At 34.5% G+C, this 13,004-nt stretch overlaps 1 protein-coding gene across 2 annotated transcripts in view; it reads left to right on the top strand.

Annotated features, from left to right (window-relative positions):
- Positions 1-13,004, top strand: part of DYNC2H1 (dynein cytoplasmic 2 heavy chain 1) — a gene marked incomplete at its 5' end in the record, with an annotated part of 370,982 nt that overhangs the window by 314,136 nt on the left and 43,842 nt on the right. For both annotated transcript variants that reach the window (XM_082660860.1, XM_082660861.1), the window contains one exon: positions 12,463-12,552. In XM_082660860.1, coding sequence (XP_082516986.1) covers positions 12,463-12,552 — 90 coding nt within the window. The remainder of the gene's footprint in view (positions 1-12,462; positions 12,553-13,004) is intronic.

The raw sequence follows: 13,004 nt of genomic DNA, 5'->3' as shown, positions 1-13,004 counted from the left end.
GATAGTGGCTTTGGAAATATTTCAGGGTGTTTGGTGAAACTCAAATGAGACTCAGCTGACTTTCACTAGGATAAGATCAGTAAAATAATTTTGACATTTACTTTCTAATTAGCTTTACCAAAAATTTGAATCTAGTACTATCGCATTTATTTCACGATAAAAGTTTAATGTTTTATTACATTTGAATGTGACAAATTTTGAATTATGTGATATGATTTAATGTAATTTAGGAAATAGTTCAGTACTTGACATTTTCTTTACTGTATCTGAAATGATTGGACTAAGAATTTTCCTAAAGAGAATTATGACTTTTATTTCCTTGACAGTTTTCTGGTGATCTACTGAAACTTTTTTTGTAAAAAGTTACAATACTTATAATTTGTTTGTTAAGGACAATGATATTGTAGAATATTGTTATTTTTCTTTTACATATTAGAACAAAGGCTTTAAATCATGATTTAAAAGATATGCAAAAATTGAAAAGATAGAACACTAAATTACCTCATCTTTCTTACTAAACAATCACTAAGGGTATTACCACTTTGTAGAAATTAATAGATTGCGTTGCTTTTTTAAAAAGCTAATGTAAGTATTTCCTGTATATTTCAGTTTATCCTAATGTACTGGGTAGTAACACTAAATGGCTTTTTAATTTTTTAAATCAGGGAGTCACTCAACAATACAGCACAATTGCTAATGGATCCTGACTCTTTAAAATAAGTTTCCAAACAACTGGTGTTTAACCTTTTTCAGATCACTGACAGTTTTTAAAATTGAAGGAAAAAGATGCACTGTCTTAAAATATATATATACACACACATAAAGCTTTATTATATAACTTCAGGATATCTAAGAGTTAAGATCTCCTCTGCTAGACAGGTTTTTCCTTTCACTCCTTTCTCTGCCATGGTCTTCTTTATAGCAGTGTCTCTCAAAGCATGGTCTCAAGACCAAAAGCATCAGTATCACCTGAGAACTTGGTAAAATTATGAATTCTCAGGCCCCACCTCAGACTGCTGGATCGTAAACTCTAAGTGTGCTGCCCTGCAATCTGTTTTTTATCCATCCCTTGAGGTGGGTCTGATGCATGCTAAGGTTTGAGAAACGCTGTTCTGTAGTCAGAAGTCTCATAAAAATGTCAGTAGCACCTGCTTCCTCATCTTGTGCCATCCCCACTCCACTTCGTAACCACCTGTGCCACCTCCGTCATTGATTTCCCAGTCTTTGGGAGAAAAGGAAAGATGAAATGGTTCTTATAAAATGGTTGGAGACCCCATGTTTTCTTAAAGGCCCCCCTTTTAAAATTTACCTACCTTTATACAAATAAGTTCTTAGAAAAGTCATACCCAAACTATTTTACCAAATGATAATTATTAATGTTGAATAATTAGCATTTTTCCATTAGAATAAAGTAGTAGCTTATGTTTTATATAACATTTTACCAGTTATGGTGCACTTGTGTAGCCCTCATCTAATTTTCTACTCTCATCACCTTCCTTTTACTTAGATTAGAAAACTGAAGCTGAAAGGAGTTGGTATTCTGGTAAAGTGTCAAAGCCCGTACTGCAGTCCTGACATTGTGTTTCCTAGATCAGTATTCTTTGCACTTCATCTCTCATTGCATATTTTGTTAATTTGATCATGAAGCTAGATGGTAGTCTTTGTAACAAGAGGCAGATATCAGCCTTATGAAGACTGAACTCCACATACTCATCTCCACAGGCCTACTAAATACTAGGATGGAATTGCCCCACCCCCTCATCTCTAGCTTTACTTACAATTAAAAATTTGATTATGTATACTTATAAATGGAAATCAGTTTCTATTGATCTATGTAAGAACAAAGGGGCCCGCAAAAACCCAGAGTCTCTAGTATCTTGGAATTCTGCTTCAGTATCCCTCACTTATAACCATCATTTGCCATGATAAGAGAATATATTTAGATGAAGTTAGATGAAATGTACAAATTCCTTGAAAGATAGAAACTACCAAAGCTCATTCAAGAAGAAATAGGTAACCCATAGCCTATATCTATTAAGGAAGTTGAATTTGTTATTAAAAACCTTCCAGCAAAGAGAGCTCCTAGAATCCACTGGTGAAATCTAACAAATATTTAAGGAAGAAATAATACCAAATCTGTAAACTATTTCAGAAAATAGAAGAGGCAGGAATACTTCCCTGTTTTTTCTGTGAGACCAGCATTGCCTGGTAATAAAACCTAACAAATACATCATAATAAAAGAAATCTACAGACTAATTTCCTTCATGAATATAGACACTAAAATTCTTACCAATATTTTAACAAATTGAATCAAAAAAAGTATAAAAATGGATAGCCAAGTGTGGTTTATCTTAAGAATACAAGTTTGAGTTAATAAAAAAAATTGATGTTATTTACCATTTTAATAACTAATTTTAAAAATCGTGATTATCTTTATAGAGACAGAAAAAGCATTTGACAAAATTCAGCATCCAGTCATGACAAAACCTTTCACTAAATTGGAATTTGAGGTGAACCTTCTTAACCAGATAAAGGTCACCTATGAAAAACCTATAGCTAACATAAGAGTAAAAGACTGAATGTTTTCCCCCTAAGATTGTTAATAAAACATTGAGGTCTCACCAATTCTTTTCAGCATTATACTGATGGTCCTAGCTAGCACAACAAGTTAAGAAAAAGAAATAAAAGCCATACAAACTGGAAAGGAAGAAGGAAACCTATCTTTTTTTTTTGTAGAGGATATAATGAACTATTCACAAGATCTTAAGAAATATAAAAGCTCTAAGGCTAGTAAGAGAGTTTAAGTTTAGCAAGCTTTTGGTAAACACATTAAAAATGATGTATATCCTGGAAATAAACTATTGAGTATTGAAATATAAAAGTACCATTTGTAATAATAGCAGAAAGATGATATATCGGGATAAAATTGACAAAAGATGTGTAAAACTTTTGTACATACTGAAAACTACAAAACATTGATGAGTGAAATTTAAAAAGACCTAAATAAATGGAAAGATGCAGTGAAAGTTGTACTGTGCTCACAGATCAGGAGACCCATTATTACTGTTAAGATGTTAGTCTTTTCCAGATTGATCCTGAGATTCAACACAGTCCTGATAAAAATCCTCTGTAGAATTTTTTTATAGTGATTGAGAATTCAATTTGAATAAAATGCAAAAGACCTAGTGTAGCCTAAACAGTTTTGAAAAAGAAGAGTAAAATGGAAGATCTTACTCTTCATGATTTCAAGACTTATTAAGATATTATAATCAAAGCAGTGTGGTAATGGTAGAAAGATAGGTATATAGCTCAATAGAACAGAATAAAGAGTTCAGAAATAGACCCACAGATATATGATCAATTAATTTTCACCAAATATACTGGGGCAATTAAATGGAGACAGGGAAATTTCTTTAACAAATGGTAGTAAAACAATCAAATAGCCAAAAGCCTAATAATAATAATAGTAATACATACACCTGTACCTCCAAACATATACAAAAATTATCCCCAAATTGATCACACTGTTATGAAAATTCAAAGTAAGCCACAGACTAGGGGAAAAGATTTGCAAGACATACCTCTAACCAAGGTATATATATCCAGAAATACTAAAAAGAAATCAATTCGAAAATGCAAAGACAAACATCCCAATTTTTAAAATGAGAAAAAAGATTTGAATAGATACTTTATCAAGAAAATATACATATATTTAATTATACCAACATGACATTGTCCTAAATGAGTTTATCACAGAAAACATTGCAGAAAGAATCCATAAATTCTTAAAATCTCAGACAATGTAAAAACATATATTCGACATATGTTCAACATGTTGAACATTATTTTGAAATAAATTTCACAGAAGTAAATATACATTTAATCTGTTTTTATTAGATTTTATTAGATGGAAAAATTTATAGATCATTTTACATGCTGAACATATTTGATGATTAACTTATCATCTTTCCCAAAGCTTCATTATAAGTATTTTTAATACTTCCAGTTGTATGTGTATGCTATGCTGAGGATGCTATGAATCTGTTACATATTGGAAAGACAGATATTAAATAATACTTGTTTTAAAATGTACATACATTTTTAATAGAATTTATCATTCTCCACCAATAGCCATTTTCAATCATCAGATCCTTTCTCAAGGTGCCTTTAAAATTATTTTGGTATGCTGTACTACTCATCACAACAGCAATGTTTTACCAGTTATCTGGTTTGTTTATTTCCTTGCTTGACTCTTCAATTTTTTTGGTAATTCTGGGTTAATTTAGTTAAATTTTTGTGCTAATGAGGTCATGATTCAATCCCTAAATTGACCTCTTGGCTTCAAATTGTTACGTAAATTTGAATTTTTTAAATAACTGTAGTGACCTTCAAATTTATCACCCAAACTATAGTTTTAAGAGTGAAAGGGACTCCTACCTGGATGGAACTCTGGGACAATAGGGATCATTAGGCAAATTGGATGTATGGACATCTTATTTATAACTCTATTTTTTTCAAAATGTGCAAGGATGGAGGAGGAGCTGGGATTTTTTTTAAAAAATTAGTAATTGGATGATATAATAAATAATATTCAGCAAACATTTATTGACCATCTACCATGGACTCTCTATACCATGCCAGGCCCTAGAGATAGGAATAATACATAGTACACGGTCTCTGTATTCAATGAGCTCAAAGTGGGTAACAAAAATATTATCAAGCACACAATGTTGACATAGACTCAAGAAGGAAACTGCTTTCTTCTTTTCCTTTCTCACATTTTTCCAATGAAGTTTTGTAATTGTGGCAATATACATATATCATAAAATTTATCATTTTAACCATTTTAAGTGTACAGTTCAGTAATGTTAAGTACAGTCACACTGTTGTGCAACCAGGCTCCAGAACTCTTTCCATTTTACAAAACTGAAACGCTACCCATTTAAACAACTTCCCATTCCCCCACCACCTAGCCCCCAGCAACCACCATTCTACTTTCTATCTCTATGAATTTGACTACTCTAGGTACCTCATATAAGTGGAATCAAGCAGCATTTCTCTTTTGGTGACTGGTTTGTATCACTAAGGATAATATCCTCAAGGTTCATCCATATGGTAGCATGTGTCAGTATTTCCCTTTTTTTTCAGTGCTGAATAATTTTCCATTGTATGTATTTGCAGATGGTCCCCGACTTAAGGTGGTTTCTACTCTATGATGAGGCAAAAATGATATGTATTCAGTAGAAACCATACTTTGAATTTTGAAGTTTGATCTTTTCCCTGGCTAGCGATATGTGGTACCTTATGCTCAAAATGCTGGGCAGCACAGAGAGCTGCAGCTCTCAGTCAGCCACTCAATCATCAGGGTGAACAACTGATACACTGCAACCATTCTTTATCTATACAGCCATTCTGTTTTTCACTTTCAGCGCAGTATTCCATAAATTACTTGAGATATCCTACACTTTATTATAAAATAGTCTTTGTGTTAGATGATTTTGCCCAACCATAGGCTAATGTAAGTGTTCTGGGCACGTTTAAAATAGGCTAGCCTACGCTATGATGTTTGGTGGTTTAGGTGTGTTAAATGCATTTTCAACTTGCAGTATTTTCAACTTGCAATGGGTTTATCTGCACGTGGCCCCACTGTAAGTCGAGGAAGGTCTGTATCAGATTTTGTTTATCCATTCATCCATCAATGGATTGCTTCTACCTTTCCAGACGTTTTATAACTTAGTATAATCTCTTCATAAGTATTTTATAATTTTTTAATGGAAAACAGAAGTTACATGTCCTGCGAAAGCAAATAATATGATTCTCTTTAAAGGGAAGACACAAAATAAAAAGATTTTTAAAATAGGATTCATATTTTAAAAGAAAATAATTCAGTTAAATAAATCTCTTGTATCTGAAAGTCCTTAGTTTGTTCTGGTGCTGTTTTATAGATTGTTTCTCTGTACTATTAAGAAAATTGAAATCTTTGGCTCTAAGTAAAGGTCTTAGTAAGATTAAATCAGAATGCATTCTAACTTTTATCACAAATTATCTTCTGAGTTATACTTTCTCTTCCAAATAGAAGAGAGGCTATTCTATTAGACTCTCTCTATATAGTAAGGGCTCTATTATTAGAGTGTTTTACTCTGCAGCTATCTTTATCCTTCTGAAATATAACTCTCTAATCATGTATATGTGTGTAAAATGGATTTTAGCTAATTTAATTAATTGTACAAATTTGTAACTTATGGCTAGTATAGGAGTTAGTGATAATTTGTAAACTGCCCATATGGGTTAATCACTTCATGTGAAATTGAAATTACAATGAACTATATATTTTTTTCCTTTTTCCTTTTCTTTAAAAAAATGTAAACTGAATTCTGTTTTCCCACCTACAGTGAAATCCCAGTGCAACTTCTAGTGCTTGAAATAAATAGCAATTTCCATGCCGTCTCCCTGTGTCAGACACTGCAATAAGCTTGAGTCCGATGAAAGTCGATTCATTTCCAAAAACTATAATCCAGTGTTGGCTTAACTTCAGCAGTGTGCAGATACTGGATTACCAGTGTCTCACTCATGTGTGAGGATCAGCACGTCATTTTTATTAGTAGGATAGTGGTGTTTGTCAGTAGTATAGATAATTACGTTATTAAATGAAAAGGGAAAAGAGTTACTAACTGTGGTCCTTTTTTTTAAAGTTCATATAGTAAACATATTAAGGTTGCGGAGTGGAACTTAAAACATCCAAGATTATGTACTAGAATGTTTACTTGTGCAGGTCACTTAACCTTTCTCTACCTTAGTTTCTAAATGTTCGTAATGGGAGTAATAACTATCCATCTCAGAGGGTTGATGTGAAGTCTGAAGGGTTAATACAGGTGAAATGCTGAGAACAGTGCCTGCACATGCAAGTGCTGCACAAGTGTTTCTACAGTACCTTCCTAATTCACCTCTCTGACTGCAGTTTCATCACCCTAATGCTTGTTCTCCCTATTTCTACTAGGATAATCTTTCTAAAATCCAAATATGATTGTGTCACTTCCCTAGTTAAAGTGTAATTTAGTTTTATCATTGCTTTCCAGATTAAGCTCCTCAGTATAAACATTCAAAAGCTTCATGGTCTGACCATCAGCCCAGTTGTCTCATGTCTTTTTTATTAATGCCCCTTCCTTTTCTTACTGTCTTTCTTTACTTTACTGTAAGCTGTTTATCTTTTGAGACTCACCTCAAGCATTATCTCCACCAGAAAGCCTTTCCTGACTCTTGTCCTTAGGCACAGTTTGAATTTGGTGTACCTTACATCTGTGTTTCACGAGCACAGTGCTTGTCATTATCAGGGAACTTACTGTATTGTCTGTAGCTGTCTTCTTTTATTATTTATTTCACCCTCTAGTGCAAACTTCTGTGAACAGGGATTGTGTTATAACTTTGTATCCACAGGACCTAACAAATGATTGACAAATAGCAGCTATTTAACAGGTTATCGCTGAGTTGTCAGTTAATTAATTGATGCTTGAAAAAGAGTGAATTAGGAAATCTGCTTGTATCCTGTTTTGCTTTTATGACATCTTTCATGAAAAGCATGGGATAACAAAAAGTTTACATTTAGAGTTAGACCTGGATTCAAGTTCTCTACCATTTAGATTAAAAAAAATAGTTTAGTTAAATAAACCTACTCTAAGCCTTAGTTTCCCCATAATTATAACTTTAATTCCCAATACATAATTGTCATGTTGAATCTTCACAAAACTAGCAGCAACCTTCTGCAAAAAATATGTGCTTGATTACATGTACTCCTCCTTCATCAAAATCACACACAAAATCATACACCTTCCCTCCAACCTCTTTGGAGCAGTTTCTCAGAACTATCTGAAATGCTATCTCCCGGGCTATAGTCCTCATTTTGCCCCAAGTAAAACTTAATGCACAACTCTCACATTGTGCATTTTTTTTCAGTTGACAAATCTCAAATGGTGTAATACAGAAATTACATTATAGAAATGTAAAATACGTTGGAGGCAGAATTAATGCTGACAGACTCTAGAGTTAGGTTATCTGGGTTCACATCTTGGACTTGCCATTTTCCAGCTCTGTGATTTTGGATATGCTGTTCTCTTTGTGTCTCCATTTTCTCCTCTGTGAAATGGAAATTACAATAGTACCGGCTTCTGGTACATATCCAAAACTCAGCACAGTTACTAACACATAAATGTTAGCTTAAAAAGTCCCCTCCAGTTATGTCTACCTTTGTCAAAATTCAACACAACTTTCAAAGCTTCACAGTACTTCCTTTACTAAGATTTCTTTGATTAAATCATTGTTTTCCTCTTAGCTCCAGAAACATGCTATATAAGTCATCCTTAAAACACCATCAGGGACATTAGCTGTGTATCTCCTTTACTGGTTTCTAATGCTCTTTAGGGTGAAGATTTTATTCCTCATAGTCTTCTATCATATCACTATCATTTCATATTACTTTGGTCATATCACATATCCTGTTGTAATTCTCTACATAGGATTTAGCACTGTGTAGTCTTTTTCTTATAATATATTTAGAAATAAGTATATTGCCTTTATCCCCCAGTAAAATGTAAGCTCCATGATAGCCAGGACCTTATAATGCCTGCACATTATAGGCTCTCAGTAATTGCTGAATGGATGGACAATAAGGACTTGAATATGTATTGAATGAAAGTATTACATCTGACACTAATATTGATAGTTCTCTTAGTTAATCTATTGCTGTGTAATAAATTGCCCTAGAATTTAGTGACACAAAACAATGAAAAGTTATCACATTACAGTTTCTGTGAGTCGGGATCTGGGGGTAGCTTAGCTGGGTGTTCTGTCTTAGGGTCTCCCACAAGTCTGCAGTCACCAGGGCTGCAATTACCGCAGCCTCTCAGAGCACTTATGGGATGGCTGTTGGCAGCCCTCACGTCCTCACTTATTGTTGACTGGACATATCAGTTCCTTGCTAGACGGACATCTACATAAAGCAACCCACAGTATGCAACTTTTTCACACAGAGTGAACAAGGAAGAGATGAAGAGAAAGTGAGCTAGACAGAAGTCACAATATTTGTACCCTACTCTCAGAAGTGGCTTCTCATCACTTTTGCCATATTCTTTCCTTAGAAGCAACTCCCTAAAACCAGTTCATGCTCAAGGTGAGGGAGTTTCACAAGGATGGAGATGAATGCCAAGTGGCAGGGGTCACTGGGAGCACCTTAAAGGTTGCCTACCAGTAACTTACATTATGTAATTAAACACTATATAAAGGAGCTCTCTTTCTACAACAGGAAAAGCATAAAACTTAGAATGTGAAAACCTGACCTATCAGCTATCTATTACTACGTAATAAACTACCCTGAAACTTAATGGCTGAAAACAAGAACAATCATTTATTTAGCTCATGAGTATGTGGTTTGGGCAGGGTCTGGTGGGGAAGGCTTGTCTTTGCTTCGTGTGACACCAGCTGAGTCAGTTCAGCTTAGAACAGGAGGGTCTACTTAATGGACGTTCAGTCACGAGGCTGGCTAGGTGGTGCTGATTATTGGCTGGTAGTTTATCGGGACTAATGGCTAGAGGCCTTGGTTGCTCTCTAGATGTCTCCACATGGGCCTCTCTATATGGACTACTTGGCTTCTTCACAACATGGTATCTTGGTTCTAAAAGTGTATACCCCAAGAAAGAGGAAATGAAAGCTGTGAATTTGTTAAGACCTAGATCTGAAAACTGATAAAGCGTCACTTCTCCCTTATTCTATTGGTCTGGTTGTCAAGGGGTGGGGTGGACATAGACCTCAACTCTCAATGGGAAGAGTATCAAGTAATTTTGGGACCATGTTTTGAAGCTGCTGCAGTCTGCCCTTTGGGCACAAATTATTTGCATTTCTCCCACATGTAAAATGCAGTCATCTCCTTCCATGTTTCCCGAGATGTCTCATTCCTTTACAGCCTCAGGCCGGATGTTGTCATCAAAATCAGGTGGAAGTATGGGTGAGGCTTCTTGGGTTTGGTTCTTCAAAAACAGTTTCTCAAGCATGGTTTTCAACTAAAGACCTATGATGTGCAGAGATAAGTTATTGTCCCCTACAAACCCAATATAAAATGGTAGGACAGGTAACTGCAATAGACATTCCCACTCAAAAAATGAGGAAATGGGAGGCTCACGTGTCCTTAGCAATTCTGAAATCTAAGCAAGCTTATGTTTTCAGTTCCTTTATTAGGATTCCATATTGTTCCCTGGGAATAATTATCCATGGCTCTTGGTTTTGCCCTCTGAACTGTTGATTCTCGTCTCTTAATTATCCATACATTTCAATAAGATTTAGCCATGTTTGAAGCTGAGTGGTTTTCTCAACCTGCTTCCCACCCATAGGGATTCTGGGGTCCAAAGTTCTCTTTTAATTGTGCCCTCTTTTCCCCATTAATCCCAAACAGATGAAACTTACACCAGAACAGTATTCTGAGATTGTGAGTTTGCTTTGAATCTCATTGAGATTCACATTAGACAAAAACTATGGCCATAAATCTTGTGATAAGCCTTTTTCTCTACCTTAGGCTTCTTGTGTGTTGGCTGTGGGACAACACCCTTAAGATTCATTGAAGCCTTATTGTTTAACAGAAAGGATCTGCAAGGCATGCCCTTAAGGTCCCAAGAGTACTTTTGTCTGTCTGAGATTGTTTCCTCCCTTTCCTTTAAGTCCTCAAAGTCCCTTAGACCTCCACTATTCTCTTAGAAGCCCTTTATGTTTTCACTTACATTCTGTTGAAGGTTCTTGCAGCTTCAGCCCACCACTCAGTCTCAAATCTAGTGCCATATGTTTTAGGTTTTTGTTAAGGTAGAACCCTGCTTCTGGATACCAAAGAACTGTATCAGTTAAGTCTTGCTGTATAACAAATCCCACCAAAACTTACCAGGTTAAAACATAATAATTTTTAAAAAATCATTTTATTTTAAGCTTACAGAGCTGAAATTTGGGTAGACCTTGGTAGAGAAAGCTTGTCTCTTCCACTCCGCTCACTCATGTGGCTGGCAAGTCAGTGCTGCCTGAGAGCTGGGAGCCTCAGTTCATCTCCACATGGGCCTCTCCAAAAATTGGACTTCACAATATGTTGGATGGGTTCCAAGATCAAGAGTCACAAAAGACAGGAAATACAAGCAACCAATTTCTTAAGACCTGGACCTGGAAACTGGAACCACATCACTTCTGCTATATTCACAGGACACTTATTTAAGAAGAAGAGCAGACTTCAAGTCTCCACAGAATTGTCAAAGGATTTAGGGATCATGTTTTAAAGTCATCACACCTGTTTCAGTTCACAGCATAGCTCCAGCACTTAGCTACCATATTCCTAAGAAGGCTTACTTCATTCACCTAGAGTAATTGAACTAGATGTTTTCTAAGGTCTTTTTTTCACTGTAAGGTTTGTTATCTTACAATTTCCATTTTCCATACATTGTTGATATACTCTAGCCTGGAGTAGTTTCTCAGCTATGTAATCAGACAGTGTTTTGGGTTAAGAAATTGATGCTCTCTCCTTATTATTCCACTGGAGAAAAATAAATATTAAGTTTGAATGATAGTTACATAATATTTGAAAAATCCAGAAAACTCTCACAGAAAAGGAATATTATAATGAATGTATTAATGGAGAATGTCAGTTAAAAGAAGGTCAGATATTAAAAAGGTAACTTTTTTAGAAAGGTTTTATTTATTTCTTTAATTTAGAGTATTTTCTGTTTTATTCTCTTTTTGTCATATATCTGGTGTGGTTTGGGAGATAAAATTTCTGTAATTCTGTAGGGACACAAGACTAGTTGTTTTTTGTCTTTACTACTTATAAAATGAATTTGTGAAATTTAATTTGATTTCATTACATATCATTTCAAGAAAACATGGTTTGCTACTTTCTATATACTGGTTTATGTTCATTTGTTTATTCTTTCAAGAATTTTTACTTAAAAATATTTTCTTTTAGAGAAACAGGTCAATTCATTCTGACTCTATTTATCATTCAATTTTAATGAGATAAGATCAAAGAAAAGACATATCTTTTTAAAAAGTTTTTTTATTAATTTTTTTATGGAGTATGGTTGCTTTACAATGTTGTGTTCGCCTCCACTGCACAACAAAATGAATCAGCCATACACACATACAGATATCCCCTCCCTTTTGGACTTCCTTCCCATTTAGTTTACCACAGTGCATTAGGTAGAGTTCCCTGTGCTATACAGTATGCTCCCATCAGTTGTCTATTTTATACATACACTGGGATTGACACATATACATTATTGATATTATGTATAAAATAGAAAAAAGACATATCTTAATGAAATGAATTCATGATACACATAATGTGAATTATGCCAAAATAGTTTCCCCATCACACTAATGTTAAAAGATCTTTTATATGTAATATTGTATATGTAAACTTAATTTTGATCCTTTTAAAATTGCAGTGTCCTCTCACATGGCAAAGCAAGTGGGAAGGTCCAGAAGATCCTTTACAATACCTTAGAGGTCTTGTAGCTCGTGCCCTTGCAATACAGGTAAGATGAAATTATTTAGTAATTGTATGACTGTATGACGATTGTACTATAAACTCTCATATTGTTAACCATTCTGCTAGCAACTAGTGAAAATATTATGATTTTGTTCATAGAGCACCGTATATTCCTTTCTTATTCTGTCATCTGTGATTTTACCTAGCACTCTTTAAAAAAAGACAAAACAAAAAGACTGTGTTCTCTCTGTGTAGTGTGGCTTTTCATAATTTTTGAGAATTTAGAGAAAAATCTACAATTTTAATATAGATGGATCATATAGATGGTAACTGAAACTTATTCATAACTGTGACTAATTTGCTTTAGGGTATGTCCCCCCTACAGGGAGCTGCTTTTTTCTGTTTTGTTTTTTTCCAAATTGATCAAGTTTTTTCAGAGTGGCCCAGTCAGGTAAATGAAGGAAAATTGAACAGAATAAGGAACGATATAGATGGAGA

The sequence above is a fragment of the Grampus griseus genome (assembly GCF_964374135.1).
Source record: "Grampus griseus genome assembly, chromosome: 8".
NCBI lineage: Eukaryota > Metazoa > Chordata > Mammalia > Artiodactyla > Delphinidae > Grampus > Grampus griseus.
Note: the sequence above shows the minus strand (reverse complement) of the source record. Positions and strands in the feature narration are given on the sequence as shown.